The sequence below is a fragment of the Bos javanicus genome, chromosome 29 (genome assembly GCF_032452875.1).
Source record: "Bos javanicus breed banteng chromosome 29, ARS-OSU_banteng_1.0, whole genome shotgun sequence".
Classification (NCBI taxonomy): Eukaryota; Metazoa; Chordata; class Mammalia; order Artiodactyla; family Bovidae; genus Bos; species Bos javanicus.
Window position 1 is genome coordinate 11,503,926 of NC_083896.1, and position 26,006 is coordinate 11,529,931.

General features: G+C 38.7%; 1 protein-coding gene across 13 annotated transcripts in view; it reads left to right on the forward strand.

Moving 5' to 3' along the window:
* DLG2 (discs large MAGUK scaffold protein 2) overlaps positions 1-26,006 on the forward strand; it is a 2,330,119-nt gene that overhangs the window by 1,372,406 nt on the left and 931,707 nt on the right. For 4 of the 13 annotated variants that reach the window (XM_061406096.1, XM_061406097.1, XM_061406098.1 and 1 more), the window contains exon 1: positions 241-10,131. The exons of the other annotated variants lie outside the window; for them this stretch is intronic. In XM_061406096.1, the coding sequence (XP_061262080.1) occupies positions 9,823-10,131 (309 nt within the window). In that variant the 5' untranslated portion in view covers positions 241-9,822. Of the gene's footprint in view, positions 1-240; positions 10,132-26,006 lie in introns of those variants that run through there. 13 annotated transcript variants of the gene reach the window in all.

Below are 26,006 nucleotides of genomic sequence, written 5' to 3' on the forward strand. Positions count from 1 at the left end.
CAGTCCTAAAACTCTTCCAGAAATTGAAAATACATAAATACTTATAAGCCCACATTAATATACCAAAGCCAGTAAACAACAACAAAAACTTCAGACCAATATTCCTAATGAATGAAGGCAACAGTCCTCCATAAAATAGCAAATCAAATTCAATAACACACTGAAAGCATCACACATCATGACCAAGTATGATTTATCCTTGGTTTATCCTTGATTTATCCATAAATAGTTCAACATATGAAAACAATCAGTGTGATCACAGTAGCAGAACAAAGAATAAACATCAATGATCATCCCAACAGGCGCAGAGACACTAACAAATCTCAACATTCTTTCATGATACAAAAACACTGAACAAACTAGGAATAGAGGTAAATAACTTTGACATAATAAAGGTCATGGATGAAAGGCCTATAGCTAACATTGTACTCAATGGTGAAAAACTGAAAGCTTTTCTCTAGGATCAAGAACAAGAAAAGATGCCCCTTGTCATCATTTCTAATCAATGTTGTAAGTTCTAAACAGAGAAATTAGGAAGAAAAACAAAAGTCTTGTAAATCAGAAAAGGAAGAAGTAAAATTATCTCTGTTCACAGAAAACATTATCTCATGTGTAAAAACCCCTGAAGATGCCAGTCATAAACACACCCAGAGATACTGTTAGAACTAATAAGTAAATTCAGCAAAGTTACAGGATATAAATCAATATACAAAAATCAGTGGTTAACTTATATGCAAAGTACATCATGAGAAACGCTGGGCTGGAAGAAGCACAAGCTGGAATCAAGATTGCCGGGAGAAATATCAATAACCTCAGATATGCAGATGACACTACCCTATGGCAGAAAGTGAAGAGGAACTAAAAAGCCTCTTGATGAAAGCGAAAGAGGAGAGTGAAAAAGTTGGCTTAAAGCTCAACATTCAGAAAACTAAGATTATGGCATCTGGTCCCATCACTTCATGGCAAATAAATGGGGAAACAGTGGAAACAGGGTCAGACTTTATTTTGGGGGGCTCCAAAATCACTGCAGATGGTGACTGCAGCCATGAAATTAAAAGACGCTTACTCCTCGGAAGGAAAGTTATGACCAACCTAGATAGCATATTCAAAAGCAGAGACATTACTTTGCCAACAAAGGTCCACCTAGTCAAGGCTATGGTTTTTCCAGTAGTAATGTATGGATGTAAGAGTTGGACTGTAAAGAAAGCTGAGCACTGAAGAATTGATGCTTTTGAAGTGTGGTGTAGGGGAAGACTCTTGAGAGTCCCTTGGACTGCAAGGAGATCCAACCAGTCCATTCTGAAGGAGATCAGCCCTGGGATTTCTTTGGAAGGAATGATGCTGAAGCTGAAACTCCAGTACTTTGGCCACCTCATGTGAAGAGTTGACTCATTGGAAAAGACTCTGATGCTGGGAGGGATTGGGGGCAGAAAGAGAAGCAGATGACAGAGGATGAGATGGCTGGATGGCATCACCCACTTGATGGACATGAGTTTGAGTGAACTCTGGGAGATGGTGATGGACAGGGAGGCCTGGTGTGCTGCAATTCATGGGGTCGCAAAGAGTTGGACAGGACTGAGTGACTGAACTGAACAATGAAAAATTTCAATAGAAAACTAAATAAGCTCATCTGTGATAATGAAAAAAAAATAGAACTTAAATTTTACTAAGGGAGTAAAAATTGCGTATACTGTGAACTACAAGACTTTTTTTTTTTTTTTAAAGAACTAAGCAGGACACCTATTACGGATAATAATGCTTAATTTTTTTAACTTTCCAACTTAATGATGGGAAGGAAGAGAAGATGTCATGTTGCCTTGCTGCTCCCTAATATATACTTGTATTAATATCCCATGAAATATGTACACCTTTTGGATTATATCAAATTAAGAAAAGATGTCAAGAGGAGAAGGGGGCAACAGAGGATAAGATTGTCGGGGGCCTGTGTAATTTCCTCAGTTCTGTCTTGCCGCAGCAAAAATTTGAAATGGTGGACCAGTGTTACAGCTCTGTTACAGCTCAGGTTTATTTGGCAAGCAAAGGAAAATACATCCTCAAGACATGAGGGTGAACTGACCCAAAAGCAGTTCAACATTGGCTCCTCTTTTATAGGCTTTCTCTCCTCCCCCTGAGCCTGCCGTATGTAAACTGGGCTAGCCAGGAGAGCTGTTTGTTTCACCTGAGGTTCTCACTCCAGTCGATGGATTTTCTTTTGTTCCATTTTCTGTGGGCTTTTCCTTCCTTTGTCTTTTAGCCATCGACATTTTGGACTCCTTTTTTCCTATTCTACCTAACAAGGTGATTGGGTGGCATCACCAACTCAGTGGACATGAGTTTGAGCAAACTCCTGGAGAAGACTGGAGTGCTGCAGTCCAAGGGGTCGCAGAGAGTCGGATGTGATGTTTTTGTTGACTGAACAACAACGACAAAGAGGAGCGTGACTTTGGTGGCTGGAGTTTAGGATTCTCTCCCTGCTCTACTGCTGACTGGCTTCTGACTTGGGGAGCCACTCCCCTTTTTGCACCATCTAGCTATAAACGGAGAACAGCTTGAAAACTCTTGAGAGAAAAGCACAGCTGTCAGGAAGTACAGCTCTTATGAATGAAGATCTGGCTAAAATAAACAGAAGCTGTTTCTTTTTTTAGTATCGAATATTATAAGACCACTAGCAAATTCTTCAAAAAGATAAATTCATACACTTGTACCACTCAGCCACACTAAATATTTTACACAATAACCTCAGAATGCTTTGCTATTTTGTGTTTAAATTCAAAATGCTTATCTGTTCATTTTACACTTGAGATGTAAAACATAGACTGGGATACATGTGTGGTAATAACCACTGAAGGATGATTTCATCTATTTTCTTGCTTAATGTATTTTAATAAACATTGAATGCCTTTTGTGCTTGACTCAGAGGATGGATGCAAATGAAAAAATAAAAAAGCCTTCTCCCTTCCCTATTGACTATTGATTAGGTTATGATTGAGGAGAATGGCACAGACAGGTAATAATGCAATCTTGTTTTAAATGTGATCGTAAGTATTACAGTAGAGAAGCACAGGTGGTAACAAGTTTATCATGGGACGGTGACTTGATCTGTTCTGGGAGTGGGTGGGGCAGTGTCCAGGAATGCTTTCTTGAAAGGTGACATTTGATTTGAGCTTCTGGGAGGAATTTCTGAATACAAGAGTGTTTGGGATGGCAATCTGGTAGGAAGTAAGGTCAGGTAAATTTGTTTTGGAGCCCTTCTTCTTTTTAGACTGCGTTGTGTGTTTCATTGAGATAGCTTTCAGGAGATTGTATCATTTTTTTTTTTTTATGAATGGTGAACGTCTTTTAATATTTTTTTAAATTGTAAATTGTAGCACACATGCAGTGAACTATGTAAAACATTCATACAGTTAAAATGAATGATTGTGAATGAAGCAATCAGATAACCAACAAGCAATTTATCACCCTGGGATCTGCTTCCACTCTCTGCACTCTTCTTTCTTAACCCCTTCCTCATCCATAGGTATCCACTCTCCTGAATCTTGTGATAGTCCTATTCTTTTAATGGCTCCCCTAGAAATCATGACATGTCCTTCACTTATCAAAGCCTGTGGCTATCATACCTTCATCTTCCTCCCAGATGACACAGACCATTGAAAACTTGTGTTGTTATATTCTCAATACAAAAAAAAAATTTTTTTAAAGGGTATAGGAAAAATTTAAAAATGAGCCATGATTCCACCACTAATGGTGGTTAGAGCTGCTTTCATTCTGGTGTTCGATCTGTTAGTCACTTTTAATTGGCACATACATATTTTGGAAAATTCTGCATGGCAGAACCACTGTGGCCAAAATAGAAATTTAAAAAGACAAACTGGGGGGAAATATTTGTACCACGAAGAAAGCTGATTTTCCAATTTGCAAAAACATCCTAGAAATCATTAAGAAGTAGATAGAGTTAGAATGCCCACCCACAAAAACATATAAGTCAGGAGGTGGTATCTTGATGCACCCCACCAAAGGGTGAGTAAGAATGAATTATGTGGAGCTGTGAAGAGGGCAAGAATCAGGAGCAGTGTGCACAAGCTGGGACTCAGTGCAGGTGTTCACCACAGCCTGTGTATCTGGAAGGTGAAACCATGGAGTGAACCACAGACAAGGCTGGTGAAAGCTGCAGAGGCTAGATCACACAGTGCAGGATGGCAGACCATGCAAGACTCTTTAAACATAGTGCTGTCTGTAGGGATAAAGATCCCCAGAAAATGAAGCTTTATTGGCAGTTCTGGATCATAAAGATGGTAGAACACTGAAGAATTGATGCTTTCAAACTGTAGTGCTGAAGAGGACTCTTGAGAGTCCCTTGGACTGCAAGCAGATCCAACCAGTCCATCCTAAAGGAAATCAACTCTGAATATTCATCGGAAGGACTGATGCTGAAGCTGAAGCTCCCGTACTTTGGCTACCTCATGAGAAGAGCTGACTCATTGGGAAAGACCCTGATGCTGGGATAGATTAAAGGCAGGAGGAGAAGGGGAAGGCAGAGAATGAGATGGTTGGATGGCAACACCGACTCAGTGGACATGCTGCTGCTAGTTGCTTCTGTCACGTCTGACTCTGTGCAACCCCATAGACAGCAGCCCACCAGGCTCCGCCATCCCTGGGATTCTCCAGACAAGAACAGTGGAGTGGGTTGCCATTTCCTTCTCCAATCAATGGACATGAGTCTGAGCAAATTCTGGGAGATGGTGAAGAACAGGGAAGCCTGGCCTGTTGCAGTCCTTGGGGTCACAAAGAGTCAGACATGACTTAGCAACTGAACAACAAACCTAATCAGGTTCTCACTTTAGAAGAAGTGGCTTTGGCCACTACATGAGCATGAATTGGCATAAGGCAGCTGCCAGCAGCCAGTTACAAAGCTGGTTCACCAGTTTTACAGAGAAGTGATGGTGGCTTAGACTAGGATGGTCCTCATGGCGACTGAGGGAAATAGACAAAAGTGGAAGATACTTACACAGACAGCACTGCAGTGGGTAACTGAATACACAGACAGTACTGCAGTGCGTAACTCAATATGCCAGGTGGGCCTGGAAAGACCACAGGACAAGTGATAATACTTTGATCTTGAAGGATGAGGACAAAATTTTTGTGATACTGTGGTTCATCACTTAGGTTAAATTGTTAAAATATCTACATTATAAGTGATTATCACCTTCTCATCTATATTCATTTCAGATTCTCTAAGAAATGTCATGTAACCTGTTTTCCTTTTTCTCTAGTAGTGTTACAGAATTTGTTATAGTAGAATAAATGTGCATTTCCTGAAAACCGTTTGACAGCTTGACCTTTTCAATTCAGATTAATCCCCTCCCCACTAACATCCACCCAAATCCAAGTATATTAGTGAGAATTTGGGACCTTTTGAAATTTTTTTCTAACTCCTATTAAATCCTCTGTCCAGTTAAATCTCTATAGCAGTAGGGATATATCCTGCACTATTAATTCATGCTTGCTTTTGCCTCATGAGATTTATGATTAAATTAGTATAAGTATTTTGTAAATAATTTTAGAATCTAAAGTACTTTAAATATTCTTGGTTATCTTAGTTTGAAAGGTAATTGTGCTTAGTTCTGAAGATTGGGCTTAAGGTTATTAGATGTAGAAGAATGATTAATTCATTTGCATTTGTGGCATCTCTATTCTTTGCAGTGACAGAAATTCACTGTATACATTTTGCAAATTAAGAGAAATTGCCTCTAATACTTCATACCATTTTATGATTATTTAACACATGACTTGTAGCTGCTAAAAGGCTTTTCTGCTAACCAGCCTCCTGTTAGCAAGCACTTAGTTCTTCTTTTGTAATTAATATTTTCATACACATAGAGTGCCTAAAGGAAGTTTTATCTGGAAAAAATCTGCATAGTGTTTTAATGCAATACAATTTATTTAGCAATTCATCTTTGCTATGTATGTTTTATTAAAAAATCAAGCCAGGATTTTATTTTTAAGCCCCTGCTTTAAAATGGGATTATATGAAATCATGTGTGTGAAACTTGAAAACGGTAAAGCACTATAGAATTTAAAGAATCTCCCATTCAAAAAACATAAGGAAACAAAAAATCCCTGCTAATGGTTGTTCTGCAGAGTCAGTGCGAGGTCAAAGAGAGGTCAGTAAGATATATCTCATCTAGGCATTGCCCTGTACACCATCTGCCCATGTTAAATCACAGTGATAAGTAGGATGTAGACTTGTGCGCTGCTAATTCTTATTTTGCCAGACTTTCATGTCATCTTATGGTCATTACAGTTGACCAATTACAGTTGACCAAATTGAATTATCTTTAATTAGTAGGTCTGTCTCATATACAGTGGACTAGTTGGACATATTTATCTGTTTAAGTGGTCTGTCCTCAGACTTGGAAAGCCAAATGTCATTTTTGAAGAGAAAAAAAAATGGGGGAAGGGAGACAGGAGGCTAGAATTATTTTATATGTTTAAAGGGAAAGTATAATGTCAATAGTCTTATGATATGTTTAAAAGAAGTTTGCTATGGACTTTAAGCTCTTTGGAGGAAAGTAACATTAGTTATGCAATATATAATATTTATTTTTCTGTATAGACATGACATGCGGAGGTTATTAAAACAGAAATTCTACTGTCCTTGTGATGGGAAGAAATAGCTCATTCCAAAGAACTCATTCATAACAGATTTAGGTCCCAATGAAGATTTATAATATCTTTGCCAAGAAATTTTCTGTCTTGCTGCAAGCTGCACACGCCATTACAAGATTACAATGGATTCACACTGATTTACTTCTGTATAGATTGATTTTTATACTTGAGAGGCAAATAGATGAGAACAGGACCTGTATTCCCTGAAGATGTGATGGGCCTTTGAGCAATGAAATCTGCCTGAAAAACTGGAGAAGCATCTATGGTTAGATAAGATTGGAGAGAACCAAACTTATCACTTCCTGACACTCTTGTTTGCTGGGGTGATGGTATATTGCCATCTCACATCGAATCCTACTGTACAGCCATGTGTCACAGTGACACCAGATAAATATGAAGTTCTCGAGGGCCTTATTTGACCCAGAAGTTCATTCAGCCAGTATCCCTTGATTCAGTATTAAAAAAGAAAAAAAAAAAAAAAAAAAAAGGGGGAGGGATGAGAGAGTGAGGAAGGAAGAGGAAGAGAAAAAAACCAAGATAACTTTCTGCCCCCTTTCTCACTGAATGTCACATGATGATCTATTTGCCGCAGCTTTGGTGTTTGTAGGTATTGACATCGACTCCTTGTTTCTCTTTTGGAAAGAAATACCATTAATGCCATTGTTGTTTCTACCCGACCGTTCAAGTCTTTATGTTTTTGTGACAGATTTCCTTAATATTTCAGAGTCAACATGAAAATTAACCATAAAAAGTAGTTTGTTTCTGGAGCATTGGTGAATCAGATCGTTTTTAAAGATTTTTTTTTAAATTCTTGGTTGTGCTGGGTCTTCATCGCTGTGTGGGGCTTTCTCTAGTTGCGGTGAGTGGGAGCTGCTCTGTGGCGGTGTGCCGCCTTCTCCTATTGTAAAGCCTGGGTGCCAGGAGCAAGGGCTTCAGCAGTCGTGTGTGGGCTCAGTAGTTGTGGCACATGGGCTTAGTCGCTCCATGACATGTGGGATCTTCTGGTGTCCCTTGCATTGCAAAGTGGATTCTTAGCTACTGGATCACCAGGGAAGCCCTGAATCAAATATGAGTTTCAAAAAATGTCAGCCACCCCCTTCATTCCTCTACTCTTTCCTTCTGTTCATCCATCCAGAAGTGTATTTATCAGAAGCCTGCTATGTACTGAGCAGGCAGTGTACTAGGTGCTTGGGAAAAAAATAGTCAATATTTTGAATGGAGACCCAGACCTGTCCTTTGAACTTACACTTACGGGTCAGTGGAGAAGGCAGTGGCACCCCACTCCAGTACTCTTGCCTGGAAAATCCCATGGACGGAGGAGCCTGGTAGGCTGCAGTCCATGGGGTCACTAAGAGTCGGACACGACTGAGCGACTTCACTTTCACTTTTCACTTTCCTGCATTGGAGAAGGCAATGGCAACCCACTCCAGTGTTCTTACCTGGAGAATCCCAGGGACGGGGGAGCCTGGTGGGCTGCCGTCTGTGGGGTCGCACAGGGTCGGACACGACTGAATCGACTTAGCAGCAGGAGTAGCAGCAGCATATGGGTCAGTATTAATTAGCAAAGGTGTTTTGAATGCTTGCTGTGTCAGGCAAAGTATTTATATCAACCCCTTGTGCAGAATTTGGGAAAGGTCTCTTTGGCGCAGCTACACAAAAAGAGGAAATACTGCTCCTTTCTTTTAGGATTTTTATTTACAATAATGATTACTCCAGGGAGTCCTAGTGTTGAAATGTAGAATTTATTGTAATTATGACTTTAGGAAGAAGAATCTTGTCAATTTAGTTAGAAATGAGGTCTATACTGCCCCAGCACCTAGTCAATTCACCAAGAAAGGTGGATCTGATGGCATCTGATGGTCTATAAATAAGAATTATATTCTGGGATTATATCATCTTTGTTTGGTGTTGCATAGATGGCAGTTTGCTTCTGAATTAAGCCAAAATTATTTTCTTAGGGATATGTGATAAGGACTACACGTTTTGGCAATAGATATGGAAAATTTTAAACAGAATAAAAACTCTAAGTACTGTTGTAATTAGCCTTTCACGTTCCTGAAAATACTGCATATGGTTTCTGCAATCATACTCAAATTTTAAAACAATCATGTCCTCTTTGGAAGGCAATTGCTTTAAATTGGATAGATTTCACTCATGTTTCAGTGAAAGAATTTGAAAATTCTGTTTTGGAAACCAAAATACTGGATGGCAGAACTGGATGTGTCTTTCACTTTAAAATGCAGTCTCTCTCTGTGGTGAATATATTTGTTGTGGTAAAGTATTTGAAAGGAAATCCTCAGAATAATTTGGGGTAAAGAAAAACACTGTTTTAGAATGAGCCAACCCATCAGTTTTGAACTTTGAAAATTGCTTTATTTTGAATCAGAAAGGATTAATAATTGCTCATAGTGCAAAGAATATATGTTTGTATTACAAAATATAATCCTGTTCTAAGACACACTTCCGAATTTTAAAGGACTCTGGCAAAATGCTGTGATCTCCGTAATTTTTCTGAATGAATCAGTGTTGAGTTACCTCAGGATTTCGGCCTGGGTCCTGGCAAATCTCTCTCTGAGTAAGTGATTCCTGTAAACGTTGGGAATTGTTTCACAGGTTAACTTTCCCATCATTTGACACTGCTTATGCTATATTGTCTCAGCCTAGATACATCCTCTCTGGAAAGAAGGGTCCTGGTAGTCTGATAAGAAGCTCTCTTTCCTGAGGTCTGGATTTTGTGTGGGGGGAATCAGCTAGGAGAGGGACAAGCCAGCATGCCAAATCACGGGGAGCCTCTGTACTGTGGGGCTCCATCCAAAAAGGGTTTGTAGCACAGTGTACAGTCTTGTAGCCCAGCTGTGTGGGGCATTGATTGCTTCTGCCTGGAGCAGGGATACTGTCAAGTTGCTCTGAGTTGAGTCATCTATTGACAAAGAGCTACCAGCCCGCAGATACTGCTGTGCGGAGCTGCTCCGGCGGCTCCCACCGCTCCCACGATGCCCTGCTTATAGCAGCTGTCAGAGATACTGAGGGATCCACGGAAGGGGGAGGGGGAAAAAAAAAAAGGACTTTTTACAACTGCCTGGAAGAAAGGGGGTGTGAGCTGGGAGGCATTCCCGTGCAGAGCTGACCAAAGGCAAGGGTAGGCACCCTTGCAGTATGAACGCACACCTCACCAAGCAGCACAGCTGCCCCCGGGGCTCCGGTGGCACGGATGTGGGTAGGAGTGTGCCCACACTGATCAGAGATGCTCACTGCGCGTGTGGCTGGCAGAGGAGTCCTCAGGGGCTCGGGTACACCTCCCAGACTATGCCCCCGTCGGGAGCTGGGGGCCCGGCTTCAAACAGGACCAAGCTGGTCACCTTGTGGGACAGTGTGCGGAAAAGCCCCCGAAAGACGAGCACCAAGGGCAGAGGGGCTTGTGGGGAGCGCTGTGCTTGCCCACATGGCTGGATCAGCCCCGCACAGGTGAGCCTTTTCCTGTGACTTTGCCTTGACGGTCGATCGGGAGAAACCGAGAGCAAGTAGGGGATGGTGAGCATGGTTTGGAAACTTTGCCGAGTCTTCCTTGCTGACTCTAGGGTACCCTGGCGTGGTAAATGGTAGGCCAAGAAATCCCGTCGTTTTCATAGGTGTCTGTGGGCTCACACCTCTGGGCGGCCTGGGAAGGGCAAGGGATGCCCTGCTCCGTTTCTTTCAGTGACTTTTCCCCAAGTTCAACTTCTCTAGTCCTCAGATGATTTTACTATTTGGTCATAGTCTTTTAGCCCCACTTTTACTTCTAATCATTGTTAACTTTTTCTATTCTGTCTAGCCGAGGTTTGTATTTTGATTTTAAGGAAGAAAGAGAAAATGAACTTTAATCAGATACTTTCCATCTCTTTAAATATAAAGGAACATTTATTTCTTGAGCTATGGGATGCAGTGATTTGAAGTATGCTATTCTAATTTTATTCTGATAATGCTGTATACCTTTTTAGTAATGGAAGAGAAAATGTATCTGTACTTAATAATTCATTTTATAAACAAAAGGATTAGAACTGGAAGCAAACTAGAGGATGATTACACTCAGAATAAAATAATGAAACATTTCTTTTATTCATAGAAGCAATAAGGTGATTTATATTGAAAAGCACAACTCATATTCCCCTGTAACGTATTTCTGAAACAGATGTTCAGAATCCTTTAATTTGATTCCTAGCTTATTCTTGCCCCAAACTACTAGCATTTTACCAGAAGTGAGATTAGCTCATTTTTTTTTCCTGCCTCCATCCAGAAGAGGGAAAACAACTTCCTGTAAATGCTATAAAATATAAATAAAATGCACCTGTAATCATTGCCATAAATATAGAATTCCACTTGTAAATATTCATTGAAAAGAGAAAAGGTGTGTTTGAAGAAAAATGCCTTCTTGATCTTAAAATGATTTTAGCATAATTAAGTGGATATTGATCATGAGTAAAATGTGGTCTGAGAGGTGTAGAGAATGTTCCAATTTTAATATTATTTTTTAAAGTAGTTGTAAAAATATATCACTAAATCTTAAAGCTGTAGTTACATGTACATGATCGTGTATATGGCTTTTGATGCATTAACATCATGCATTTCAGTATCTGGGTTTAAATCAAGAATATATTGTCATTTTAGAATTAAACTAGTTCAGCTTGAAATAAAGCTTGATGTTTGGAAACTCAGCTGTTGTTTTTTTAAGTTAACATGAATTCCAAACTGAATACACAGCCTTGACAGTTATGAGGTCTCTATATTCTTTTCCAATACATGTGTTTATATGTCTTTAACCTGTATCTCTTAATTGATTAGGTTTAAGTCTCTACGTAAGGCTTAAATAGAGAAGACAAGTGCTTCTAGCTTCTGGATTTTGCACAGAGTAATATGTGCAAATATACTTTACTGTTATAATTCTTTTTATCCAAGATGTTATAAACTTTTCATAATTTCTCAAAGCAAAATCTCTAATACTATAATAACTATGCTCTAAAAATCTTGGTACATTCCTCATCAACCAAGGGAAACTTTTCCCTTCTTTGGTTTTTAACAAAGTCAGCCTCCTACTTGCTTAACTTTATAGCCATTTAGAGCTTTAAAGATTGAAATAGACTCTGCAATGATAATTAAAGATCCAGTGGCATATGAGAAGGCAATAAAATGAGACAGCCACTGTCTCCCATTATTCTTTGCATATACATTTCTATAATTTTTTTTCTCTTATTCACATGTACTTTATCAATTGCTAAGAGCAGTTATCCCCAAATAATGAAGAACCAGTAACATATCTTTTAGGGTCTTCAATGTCATAACACTCTTCTATTACCTGTTTCTTCCACCCTTTTACTATCTGAGTCCTAAAAATGTGCTACATCAGATTGATCAGTCTCTTTTCATTCCAATCCCATGCTCATTCAAATATATTATGCTGAGTATTTTTTAATGTGTCTGTATATGCACATGTACATAGATTTTAATATATTTAAATATCTCTATAATACCTGACTACTTGTATTATTAACATATTTTCATGTGAATATAATTGTATATATACATGCACATGCACACATAAAAATTAAAGTCCTATGTTATTCTTTTTGCTCCTAGAAATTCCTAGCTGTTATTACACAATATTTTTCCTCTCTGTATTAAGTATATTTCCTTTAGTTTCGATAGGTACTCAGAAATGATGCTCTATGTATATATGTGTGTGTGTGTGTGTGTGCATGTATATAACTATTAATTTACATATGCATCTAAAAATATAACTAATACTTGAAATAGATGTGTGTATGTACTATATGCCCATGTAAAGTATCACAGAAGCGTGTGTATATGTGTCCATTAAAACAAAGTGTGCTTTGAGAATTTTTGGATACTATTTTTACCCCTTAAATTAACTAACGATATCCTGTGAAATGTTTTAAAATAAAGGATAGAGGCTAGTGACAGTAAACATTAGTCTCATTGATAAGGCAGAAAGAAGGAAAGTGCACATTTGAGAGTTGCCTGGGGACCCATGTGTGGTACAGCACGTGCCTGAGGGCTATTAAGTGTCTGGGAGCTGGGATCCTGCCCTTGGAGATAGCCGCTGTATTATGTGGAAATCGGCAATGTGATTTCCGGCTGCTATAACACAGGGCCATGGTCATGACTTTGAGTTCCTCCCAAGGCTCTTGGCCAAGCTCCTGTTATTTGGGGTGCTGTGTACTAACAGGACTTTGTCATTATGTTGTTCCTAAACAGGAATAAAAACAGCTTCTGTCCCTTCTCAAAGAGTTTTCATTCCATTTGGATCTGTAGAATTAATATAACCATAATAATATGTAAGAAAATGGAAAATTATAGTATCCAGAACTGAGTTCTAGACTGCAAGATAATAGTATCGGCCTTGGGGGGCGGTGGGGAGAAATGTACCCATTGCTGCTTATGTGGCATTTGTCCCCACAGCAGACTGGTCTGGGGAGGCAGCACAAAACAGCGAATACTCAGAGACCAGGGTTCTGTGCATTTGTTCTTTATTCATTCATTCTTCATTTGTTTATTCAGCAATCATTTCCTGAGTGCCTACTATATGCCACTCTGCCAGACTCTGTGGATATAATAGGAAACAAAGTAATGTAGATACGACCCCTACCATTATGGAGCTCAGGACCCACAGTGGCATGCAACACTTAACAAATGTATCATTATATATGCAGAATTATAGCATCATTAATCAGAATTTGGAAGTGAAGCAAAGTTCAATGGACAGCTGCAAATTCCATAGTAATTGTATATTCAAGATAGAGAGGGACCACGAAGGAGTAAGAGGAAAAGATCCTTTTTTAGAAGAAGAGATACTGTTTCTCTCTATGCTTGGGTTTTCTGTTTGTAAAATTAGGATAAAAATAGTACTTAACTTATGGTGAGGAATGACGAACATAGTATGTGCAAAGCACTTCGCACAGTGCTCACAGCTAGTAGAGACTCAATACATATTTGTGGAGTGAATGAGTGAATGAATGAATCATAAATCCACAATAAAAGTTCACTACTATTCACCGATTCCTTCATTCGTTTTACCTGTTTTTCTTGGAAGAGAAGGCGGTAAATCAGTGAAGACTTTGCAGGGGTAGTGACGCTGAGACTGAACTGAATTAACTCCTGAAAAAAAAAATGTGTGTTTATCAAGTGGGCAAAGAGGGAGATGCTTTGGGGGCAAAGAGAACAAATGCCAAAACACACGGAACACCCTGGTGCCTTGTGGAACTGCCCCCACTTCTGCTGCCCATGCCAAATGGGCGGGGTGAGCCTTGGAGACAGTCTCGCTGGGCTGGCAGCATTGAGCCACCACGGGGTTTGAGATCTCTGCCTCTCTGTGCCTGGCCTTATGGTCAAAGAACCCATTTAGGCCTCAGTTTCTCTGAAAGTGTTGCTCACTCAGTCCTGTCCAACTCCTTGCGACCCCATGGACTGCAGCTGCCAGGCTCCTTGGCCCATGGAATTTTCCAGGCAAGAATACTGGAGTGGGTTGCCATTTGCCACTCCAGGGGATCTTCCTGACCCAGGGATTGAACCTATGTCTCTTGCATTGGCAGGCAGATTCTTTACCTCCAGGGCCACCTCTATGTCTAAGAAAACTGGTTTTCTTAAATGAACCTCTGTATCTCTTCCAAAACTAATATTCTGTGGCTTTCTCATCTGACATCCATTAATTAATGAGAAGCACTTTAGAAAGGATTTATTCTTTAGAGCTGGATAATCCAAAGTGTGAACTTACTCTCTGTGACCTCACTTGCTTAACCTCTTTGAGACTCATTTGTCTTTTGTAAAATGTAGAATGATTCTATCACGTTGCAGTAAAGTGTCATAAGAATTGAAAGTACTCTATAGTCAAGGCTATGGTTTTTCCAGTGGTCATGTATGGATGTGAGAGTTGGACTGTGAAGAAGGCTGAGCACCGAAGAATTGATGCTTTTGAACTGTGGTGTTGGAGAAGACTCTTGAGAGTCCCTTGGACTGCAAGGAGATCCAACCAGTCCATTCTGAAGGAGGCCAGCCCTGGGATTTCTTTGGAAGGAATGATACTAAAGCTGAAACTCCAGTACTTTGGCCACCTCATGTGAAGAGTTGACTCATTGGAAAAGACTATAATGCTGGGAGGGATTGGGGGCAGGAGGAGAAGGGGACGACAGAGGATGAGATGGCAGGATGGCATCACTGACTCGATGGACGTGAGTCTGAGTAAACTCCGGGAGTTGGTGATGGACAGGGAGGCCTGGTGTGCTGCAATTCATGGGGTCGCAAAGAGTCGGACACGACTGAGCGACTGATCTGATCTGATCTGATAGTAAGAGCCTGGCATGGGCACTTAGCACACAGGAATCGTTCAGTTAAAGAAACAGTACCTGTGATGAGTAGTGATATCCAAATTATGTTTTTTAACCTGAAGAACATTTTCCATCAAATTAATTATCAGTATTGTGGTCCCTCATTAAAATGTCTAGCTTGTCGACTGAATCTTCTGATGTCTCACTTACACCGATGGAGGTTAGGCTAGGCAACTGTCCAGAAGCACTGGCACAGTACCACATGATGATGGGGTAACATTTTGTCCTCCAGGGTTCTCAGAGGGTTACAGTGGTGTCCACTACGAAAAAAAAATCATGTAAAATATAGCATTTTTGTAAGCTTGTATTCAGAGGTAGGTGATGTTGGATTTTCTCAGTAAGATATTCCTAGAACAACTGCATTTGAAATTTCGCCCAACTCTGTAAATCTTTCCTAACAGTCCCTCTACAGCTCCTCCAGAAATAGCAGTTTACAGGAACTTGAGAGCAGAGAATTTTTCAGTCCAAGGAGTAGGGTTGCCTAGGCTGAAATCTCAGGCTCAGCTTATGCCTGGTTAGAAAAGATCTGACACTTTGTTTAAACTCTGGGCTGCTGCTACTGATGCCTTCCATAGAGTCCCTTAAGGAAGAGTAAGACTTTTTCATCTTTGGAAAACACCAGCAGTCTCTAGGCAAGTGAAGAATAAGAGGTATCACAGAAGGAATAAAAGCTCTGATCATTCCTTGGGCAGATCTGAAGCTCAACACTCCTGGCACCCCTGCTTCTGGATGCTGACATCAGCAGAACATTCTTACTAGGGCAGGACAGGAGAGGCAAAGTATAGAGGGCGGAAAAGAAGAGAGCAAAGATGGCAGTATTTATCGAGCACTCACAATGCCCACCATGTGAAGCATTGTACTAGGGTCTTAACATTAATCATTTCTTGGAATTCTTTCAAAAACACTAAAAGAGTAGTGCTGTCATTCCCATTTTTTAGATGTAGAAACTGAGGCCAAAAGTAACTTGTTCTTGTTACTGACAAAGGCAAGACTGATACAGGCAGAAATAGTTTTAAAGTTCTATCCAGCTCCTTAACCTTTCTGCCTCATCTTACAGAAAGACCTATTTGAGATACAATGGAAGATAGAGTACCCTCAGGGACTTCTTTAATTCTTTAATTCAAATGGAAATTTCTTTAAGGAATTGGAGTGCTTTACGAGGTTGGTTGGACTGCCACTTCCTAGCAAAAGCCCAGATATCCCCATTCTATTTCATTTTCTGGTCTGAAAGCCTGAGTTGGTTGAACCCTTAAAGAGCCCTTTGCTCTCTGGTTAAGAACCTTGCCGATTGAAGCAGTGGAGTAGATTCCCATAGTACTGATACGCAAATAAGGCATTTATCTTAGAAAGACCACATCATCTGTGGTTATTTGCAAATAGAATTCTGTCTTGCAATATTTGTGGTAAGGAATCAGGAACCATGTTTTCTAAACTTAATATGAGTACAAAATAGGAATAGAGATTGTCTTACTTAAGTCCAGGAATATCATCTCACATTGCTGAATGAAGGTGAATATCATGCACATAGTCTACCTACCTATGCATCTATTATGCCAAGAATCAAATATCTCCCATATATATGGTGGTGTGTGTGTGTCTGTATATATACACACATATATATATGTCACACGAGTGTATGTTCCTCGGTTCTTTGTCTCGTCACAACAAAGATTTGGAGCGATGGACATTAAAGCCCTCGGCGTGTCACAGCTCTCGGGTCTTGGACACACCGTGTTATAGCTCTTAGGCAAATCAGTGTTAGAGCTCTATTTTATTTAGAAGATAGCAGGAGAATCCATCTTTGAAGCGTGAAGGCATGCCAACCCAAAGACTTGAAAAAAAGAGAGTGGAGGAGCGCGTGGGGGAGGGAGAGAGAGAGAGAAAGAGAGGGAGAGAGAGAGAAAGAGCACACACATGCAGGAGAGAAAGAGAGCCAGAAAGCGCTTTGGCTCCTCCTTTTATGTTTTTTCCTCCACCAGGGCCTGCCCCATGTAAACAGGGCTTAGCCAGGAGTGCTGTTTGTTCCTCCTGAAGTCTTCACTCTGGTCCTCAGACCTTCCTTTGGCCTTCCTTTGTTCTATTTTCGCAGGCTTTTCCCTTCCTTGTCTTTTAGCCACCGCCATTTTGGACGCCTTTTCCCTATTCGACCTACCTAACATATATACTGCCATTTCCATTGGCCATTCTCTTCATTTTTTAAATATTGTTTTATCTTTTACAAATGTAGTGTCACTTATTTTATCCTCCATTCTCTACATTCATTCCTTTAATTTCCTAAGGGCATGTATATATATATATGTGTGTGTGTGTGTGTGTGTGTGTGTATAAATCATGTCAGAGCTGGATGGGGATTTAGAGGTCATCTACCGTATTTTCCAAAGGAGAACCTGAAACCTACGTACTGTCATTGTCCTTTTAACATTCCTGAAACCTAGGAAAGTTAAAAGACTAGCTCAAGGTCATTCAGTTTGTGGCAGGATTGGCCAGTGTCTGAACTCAGGATTCTTTTTACTGTTTCAAGCAGCTTTCCCTCTCTTGGCCCTTATTTGTTCCTCTCCGTGAAGTGTAATTACTGACAGAAAATTATTTAGCATGCAATTTGTTGATAATCCAGTGTTGGGCATTATGCAAAAAAATGCATAAACCTAATTTGTACATTCTTATAATTCAGACCACAGTCCCCAGAGAGATAAGGAGAGAGACAAGCCATTAGAAGTCATTTTAGAAACGCACGGAGGGACTTATGTACTGATAACGACAGGAGGGTGACGCTGGCATTTAGGAGAAGGGAGCCAAGGATGCTAAATGCACTATATGCAGAGCAGTCCTGCACAATAAAGAATGACCCCATACACTACATAGTTTTTAACATTTCATATTCATGGTTTTTTTTTTTCCCTAAACTTAAAGTCAAATTCAGCTTTATAGACAAAGTATTTTCTGCAAAGATTTAATAATAATTTAATATTCTAGGAATGTAACTCCTGTGTAAATCAAGGAATCACTGCACTTTGCTCTGTTAGGAATTTTATCAGGATTTGATTCCTCATTTGGAAAATCCCTTTCTTGAGCAGTATTGCTGCTCCTGATACTTACGCCATCAATACACCTCACCTGTATGAGTTTACATTTCTAAACGTCACCTACAAATATGTAGTCGAAGAGACCTGAGGATACTTTTTATAGATATACAACCAAAGATTTTGAATAGGTAGCAACCCATGAAATATAGATATTTCTTCAAATTTCAGTAATGTTTTTAAAAAATATTTCATCCAATTGCCATACTATATATTTATTTTTAAAATGTTTTCACACAGTAAGAAATCTGTTTTGTGAAAATTGTGTGGAATTATTTATTTTAGAGGTTTCTGATGTTTACAGTATTACTTTGATGTGGTTGCGAAGGTCATTTACACTCAATTTCCCTGTAAGTACTTAGGAACCTGAGATTTATTAATATATATTCCCTATTCCTCATTTTTTATCAAAGGATAGAGTTCCAAGATCTGTTGAAGTACTAGAAATCAAATCAAATGCATACCTTTACATGAGGGGAAGTTCCAAATAAGGATAGAGAGATAATGATTGATATGTAAGTAGGCAGGCGGATAAACTTCCTCAGCAGCCTGCCCTATAATAAAATAGGAAATTATTTTGACACTGAAGTTATAAATAAAGTCCAATTTATTTGCAAAACTATGACTTTTTGCTTTTTTCTCTTTAACCACCAGCAATCTTGCTAGATTATCTACATTTCAACTAAAATATTTCCTTTGCTCCCTTATTATATGCAAATCCATTATTACTTCTTCCAACACTAATTTTCAATCTAAGAGCCAGCCTATGTCTGTTCTTTTGCTGTGCTTCATGTAGGATATAACTGGTCTCTTTATTCCATTTAAATCTAAATTTATTCATTATAAATACATGCCATCATTTGACTACTTTATTACATTTTCAGGTATAGTTGGGTTCACAGATTGCCATATCAAAAACATATTATTTTAATATAAAGTACTTTCTTTGTATTTCTTCTTTTACTTCAGTTAGGCATTATTTTAAAAATACGTAGGCAGTTGTATTATCCATGAATTTCATTTCAGATAGATAAAAGGTATTGTAAAATAGATCCTATAAAATGGAAAGGCTGAGTAGAATTGAGAACACTGGTTAGATATTTGAATTGTTATGTGTCTTGTTAAATGTGTGCATTTAGCTTGTCTTCCAACTAGACCACAAGTCAGCAAAGTGTAGCCTCCAGGTCAAATCCAACTCGCTACCTGTTTTTGTATAGCCTCTGAGCCAAGAATTTTTAAAAATACTTTTGGTAGCTGAAGAAAAGAAAAATAATAAACTTAGTATAATTTTGTAAAAATGATATGATGTCCCAATTATACTATCTATAAAGAAAGCTTTATTGGAACACAGCCAGGCTCATTTGTTTGCATATTATCTATGGCTACTTCGATGCTGCAACTGCAGAGATAAGTTGTTGAAATACAGGCTGTAGGGCTGGAAAGTCCTAAAATTTACTCTCTGGCTCTTTCTAGAAAGTTTGCCAACCTCTGCAATAAAATTTCAGCTTTCTATTTTCTTCTGATGTAATGTCCCATTCTGCCTAACAAGGCCTATCTTATTTAAAAATCTGGGTTAAGCACCCTCCTCTCTAATCCTTTCCAGTCGGTTTTAGTTCCCCAAAACTCTACGTAGTGGTGTCCTCACAGTTAGCAATTACCTGGCATTGTGGTTAGTTGCTTCTTTCTCAGGACCCTGATCAGAGAGTGAAAGTTTCCTCATAGACACTTACAGTCTCCAGCTGTCCAGTCATCTCTTTTTGACAATTTTTTAGTATCATTATTAAGTTATGTTTTTGGACCTAGAATTCTTGGCTGCATTGGTGACTGTGGAGAGGAGAGATGGGATCGTTTCTACCTTTATGTCTAGCTGGTCGTCATGCATAATTCACCTATCACATTGTTTCACTGTTATTAATAAGTATCTGCTTCACTAAGCTGAATTCAATGAGAGCACAGTCTGTTTATTTATCCTTGTTTCCCCAGTAACCCATCCTGCAGCAATAGGTCAGTTTGCTACAATCAATCATTAGATTCATTTCTGAATGGATATTAGCATGGGGCCTTGTATATAAAGGTTTTAAATTTTGAATTTGATTTATTGTTGTTATTATTACTCATTATGCAAGTGCCTTAAGATCAAGAGTGACATCTTCTGCCCTTCAAGTAGCTCTATGTAATAACAAACAGATTTGAACCAAGAGTTGTTAGCATAGATTAATCATTTTGCGTATTTATCTTGTTTTTAGTTTGACTCAGATTCTTCTTTTTGGTGGTGCTTGTGAAATATGGGAATCACGCTGTTCAGAAATTATGTTCTGCCTTCAAGTGGGTCATGCCGTTCAGTGATGGAAGGTACTGACCAGCACTCTGAGAGGACAAGCAGAAAAAGAAAATCTGATTGTACAGTTTCTTTGTCTTATTTAGGAGTCACTTGCTCTCTAAAAGGTTGAAATAACATTTGAACTATTATTTTATAATTAGTTTTTGTACAGTCTCTGGTAGACTGCATGACCTTTTTTCTCCATCATTTTCATCATTAAATGTAAGTGCTCAGAGTAGAGTAGTTGGCATCACACATTAAAAATCCATAACTGAACACATTTGCACTTTATTCTGATAGGCTGTGTGATTTAGTTAGTGGGCAACATTGTTATAGTTTTCCAGTAATTACTTTTAAAGTGAATGGAATTTAAAATTATATAAATAATTCCTAGATTTATACTACATTTTAGAATGATTAGAAAATATATCTGCCTATGTCAGATTGGAAAAATAGTCTTAGAAAATGATTTCTGATTCTGTTTTCATAATGGTTATTCATTTCTCTGATATTTTATTTGTTCTCCATCACACATAGTATTGTACTTAACTGCAATGTTTTAGGTTTTTTTAAGACAGTATATATTTTTTAAAATATATGTATATATATATATTCTGTTTTGACTTCAAATTTTTTTAATAAAAATAAAGACTAAGTGGATAATCATAGATTCTCTTAGTTTAATAGTGAGCATTTATACTACTTTTTAAAAATAATTTTATTATTTGGTTTTGATGTCCACAAATCTGTACACTACTGGGTTGCTCAGTACCATTTTTCTAGATTCCATTTATATATATATATATATGCATTAATATATGTTACTTGTTTTTCACTTTGACTTACTTTACTCTGTGTAAGAGGCCCTAGTTTCATCCACCTCACTACGACTGACTTGAATTCATTACTTTCATGGCTGAGTAATACTCCCTTATATGTATGTACCACAACTTCTTTATCCATTCATCTGTCAGTGGACATCTAGGTTGCTTCCATGTCCTGGCCATTTTAAATATTGCATCAGTGAACATTGGGGTACATGTGTCTTTTAAAATTGTGGTTTTCTCAGGGCATATGCCTAGGAATGGGATTGCTGGGTCATATGGTAGATTTATTACTAGCTTTTTAAAGACTCTCCATACTGTTTTCCACAGTGGCTATATCAGTTTAAATTCCCACCAACAGTGCAGGAGGGTTCCCCTTTCTTCACATCCTCTCCAGCATTTATCGTTTGCAGATTTTTTGATGATGGCCATTCTGACTGGTGTGTGGTGATGTCTCATAATAGTTTTGATTTGCATTTGTCTAATTATGAGCAGTGTGGAGCATCTATTCATGTGTTTATTGGTCATCTGTGTGTCTACTTTGGAGAAATGTCTGTTTAGGTCTTCTGTCCATTTTTTGATTGGGTTGCTTGTTTTTTTTTTTCTGATATTGAGCTGTATGAGCTGCTTATATATTTTGGAAATTAATCCTTTGTCAGTTGCTTCATTTGCAATTATTTTCTCCCATTCTGAGAGTTGTCTTTTCATCTTATTTATAGTTTTCTTTGCTGTGGAAAAGCTTCTAAGTTTTATTAAGTCCCATTTGTTGGTTTTTATTTCCATTAATCTAGGAGTTGGGTCAGATAGAATCTTGCTACATTTTTTTGACATGTTTTTAATAACTACCAAATGTCACCAGTTCTACAAAAATGCATGCCATTGGACATTTAGATTACTGTATTATTATTATTGTTAATATAAATAACACCGAAGTAAGTGTTGGTACGCATAAACCGATTAGTTTTCTCATGAGGATATATTTTCAGAGAAAGAATCAGTGAGTCAAGGGTGTAAATGTTTTTAGGCTTATAATGTTTAGTCATTCAGTAATTTTTTTATTCAACAATTAATTATTGAACAGTTCCCACATGCCAAAACACTGTGTTAACCAATGCAGACATAATGGAAAACAAAAAAAGATTGATTCCTGCCCCATAGAGCTTAGTTACTTGCCAAATTGCTTCTAAAAGAACTTTACAAGTTTATAGTCCTCCCATTTGAGGAGTGTGTAATTATGTCTTTCCTCCTGTACTCTTGATGGTTTTATCTTTATAAAACACAATATATAAATTTGGTAAGTTAAAAATTTCATATCATTGCTTTTTTATTTGTTTTCATTAGTTAATGAACATGAATACTTTTCATGTGATTGCAGTCATTATTGGACACTATTGTAGCGTCTTCTGGGCTTCCTAGGTGGCACGGTGATACAGAATCCACTGACAATGCAGGAGATACAAGAGATTCTAGCCCTGGGTCAGAAAGATCCCCTGGAGTAGGAAATGGCAACCCACTCCAGTATTCTTGCCTGGAGAATTCCAAGGACAAAGCAGCCTGGTAGACGATAGTCCATGGGGTCCCAAAGAGTCAGACAGGACTGAGCATGCACACACACACACACACACACACAGTCACACTCATAACATCTATAACACCTAGTATGATAATAATACCCTGTTGGTGATTTAATACATGCTTAATTTGTTCACTGGATGGATGATAGAATGGATGGCTAGAAGGAAGGAAAGGTATGCAATAGCTCAGGAGTTTCTGTTCACAAGTGCTGGTGGGAGAAATTTCCACCTTCCATAAATGAAGCAGGGTGGTTCTTAAGCATCCTCATCGCTCCTGTCACATCGCTGTAACTCTTCTTCGTGTCTGTTCTCTGGAAGGAGAAGAGCTGAATGTTCTTTTTTTTTTTTTCCACACTGGTGTAGGTGAGCAGGATTGAACTGAGTGACAGGTGAAAAGGTAATTAGTACAACAGGCAGAAGTAGACAGACCATCTGACGATGTCGACAGAGAATTTGCCAAGGAGTGCTGCTGGGCATTAAATTGACAGGAAGGGATGTGGAAGAGGAAAAGTGATCTAACTGATCAGATGGGAAGGGAAATATTCTGTAAATGTCATGCCTATCTTATAGTATGTTTATATATGCTTAAGAGTTCTATGAAATTTGTGTATAGACATATTCAAGGTCCACATATTTTTAAAGTGCAGGCAGTCTGCCCCTAAAAGTCAAAGCCATATCTTAGAATGATGATATGAAGTTGTAGCCTTTAAAACCACACCAATTTTACATTGCTGAAATCAATATTTAGAATTAAAGTTACATACCCAACAAGTCTGTGAACTCCTCTTATCAAAGCTGGGCACCTAAAAATAAAAATCGTGAAGTCAGCCTATCAGTAATATGAGGACAGCTGTTTTCTAGTACAAGAGAATACATTCATTTTCAAAGGTCTGAATGGAAAAGTGACAGAAAAATAGATGGAGGACTGTAACTATAAGTAGATTAAGGCTTTCCAGGTGGCGCAGTGGTAAAGAATCCCCCTACCAATGCAGAAGACTCAGGATCGATTCCTGGCTTGGGAAGATCCCCTAGCGGAGGGCATGGCAACCCACTCCAGTATTCTTGCCTGGAGAATCCCATGGACAGAGGAGCCTGCGGGCTACAGTCCCTGGGGTCACAAAAGAGTTAGACACAACTTAGTGACTGAACAACAACAAAGTAGGTTAAAGACAGGAACTCTTGGTTTATGAAAAAGCCTAGCATAATTGGGAGTTGCTTGTTGGCTTGTAATTATTAATTTTTGACTCAATTATTAATTGAGTCAAAAACAGGTATGAGTTGACTTTATGATCCCCATCCCTTTCTGTGCAGAAGCTTTAGACCGTTTTTCAGTACTTGTCTTTCCTACCTGGACTGCTCTCAAAGCTTGTTTATAATTAACTCAGTTTACCATGTCAGAAAATCAGGAAGTCATCTCTAGCTGCATCACCTTTTTACGGAACTCACTAATTAATTGATGACTAATTGATATAATATATATGTAGTGGGCTTCCCAGGTGGCTCAGTGGTAAAAATCTGTCTGCCAATATGGGAGACACCAGTTCGATCCCTGGGCTGGGAAGTTCCCCTGGAGGAGAAAATGGCAACTCACTCCAGTATTCTTGCCTGGAAAATCCCATGGACAGAGGAGCCTGGCGGGCTACAGTCCACAGGGTTGCATAGAGTCAGACACGACTCAGCACACTTGCAACAACAACAACTTGATATATAGAATTCTCTCAAATATTTTCATATTTTACACCCCCATTCTCAGTGCTTGATATAGATGTGCACTATCACTCACTTAAGGTATTTGCAAAAGCCAGTGGCCCCCCAGATACCTTCCATCCATTCCAAGTGTTTTTATTGCCAAATTTATGTTTACACTCAGTTGCGTTCACATTACTCATTGATGTAAATAATTTTAACAACTTCAGATCATTTAAAGTAGTGCTTCACTTTAAGTGTACTCTAACTTCTGGAGAAGGCTAGTATGTTGGAAAATGTTAATGAATGGCCTACATGAAATTAAACATGTTAAGCAATTGTTTATTTTTTAATTATAGGATTTTTCAAAGCCTGTGGGGTTTTCTATCTCCCAAAGGCATATAAAGCGTGCAGCACATTTCTTAGTTGTGTGTGATGATTAAATTCCTTTTTCATGGATACATCTTTACCAGGATCTCCCAAAACAGTTTGCCAAATACTAGTTTACAAAATAAAACTTGTTTCCCTAGCAAAGCTTGCAAGTCGTCTTCAGTTTGGCCCCAGCCTGCATTTCCATCCCCATCTCCAGCCACTCCTATTGTGTTCTGGTCACACCCAATCATTCACTGTTCCCTGATTCCCGGAAGCCACCCTGCGGTCTCCTGCCAAATCTTTCCTCATGCCTCACTCTGTCTATAATGACTTTCCCTGTTTCTGTGTTTGATAAAATCCCATTTATCTTTCGAGAATCATCTCAAATGTTCTCTTCTTTAAGCTTCCCTTTCTCTGTGCTTCCACAGAATGTGGTATATACACCAACTTTTCACTTAGCATTGTGATTTCTTACTCTGTTTCATCTGCCGTATTGGAAGCTTTGAGAGAATACAAACTGTGCCTTATTTATTTCTGCCTCTTAGGAAAGGACCTGACATATTTTTGAATAATTGAAAGAATGATATCTTTTAAAAATGGTGAAGAAGAAGTAGTGTTGTGTTAGGCAAGACATGCTGGACATGTACTTCTTTAGGTAATAAATACTGTGATCAGGTCCCTGGATCCTGTGTTTGCCTCTCTTAAATCCCAGATAGCCATTCTGATAAGTGTCCAGAGGGAATTGGGACTAGCTGACTCAGATTGGCTAAACTATATATGACATCAAATTATGAAGAAAATCATCACAGTGAAAAATATAATTGTCAGATGAATTGAAACATCCATGTTCATAAAAATCCATCTGTTTATTCATTCACAAAGATTTATTGATCTATTGTTGCTCAGACCTATTCTAGAAAGTTGAAAATACAGTGAGAAATACAGTTGGCAAGATTTGGAGCTTATGTTGATAAATAAATAAAATTAACAAGCAAACAAAGACTACCTCAGATGGTGGCATACTGCTAAAAAATAAACTATGGCAAAGTGATATGGAGGATGGGTTGGTGGAAGTGGGGCTTCTTTAGATAAGACAGTAAAGTAAAGCC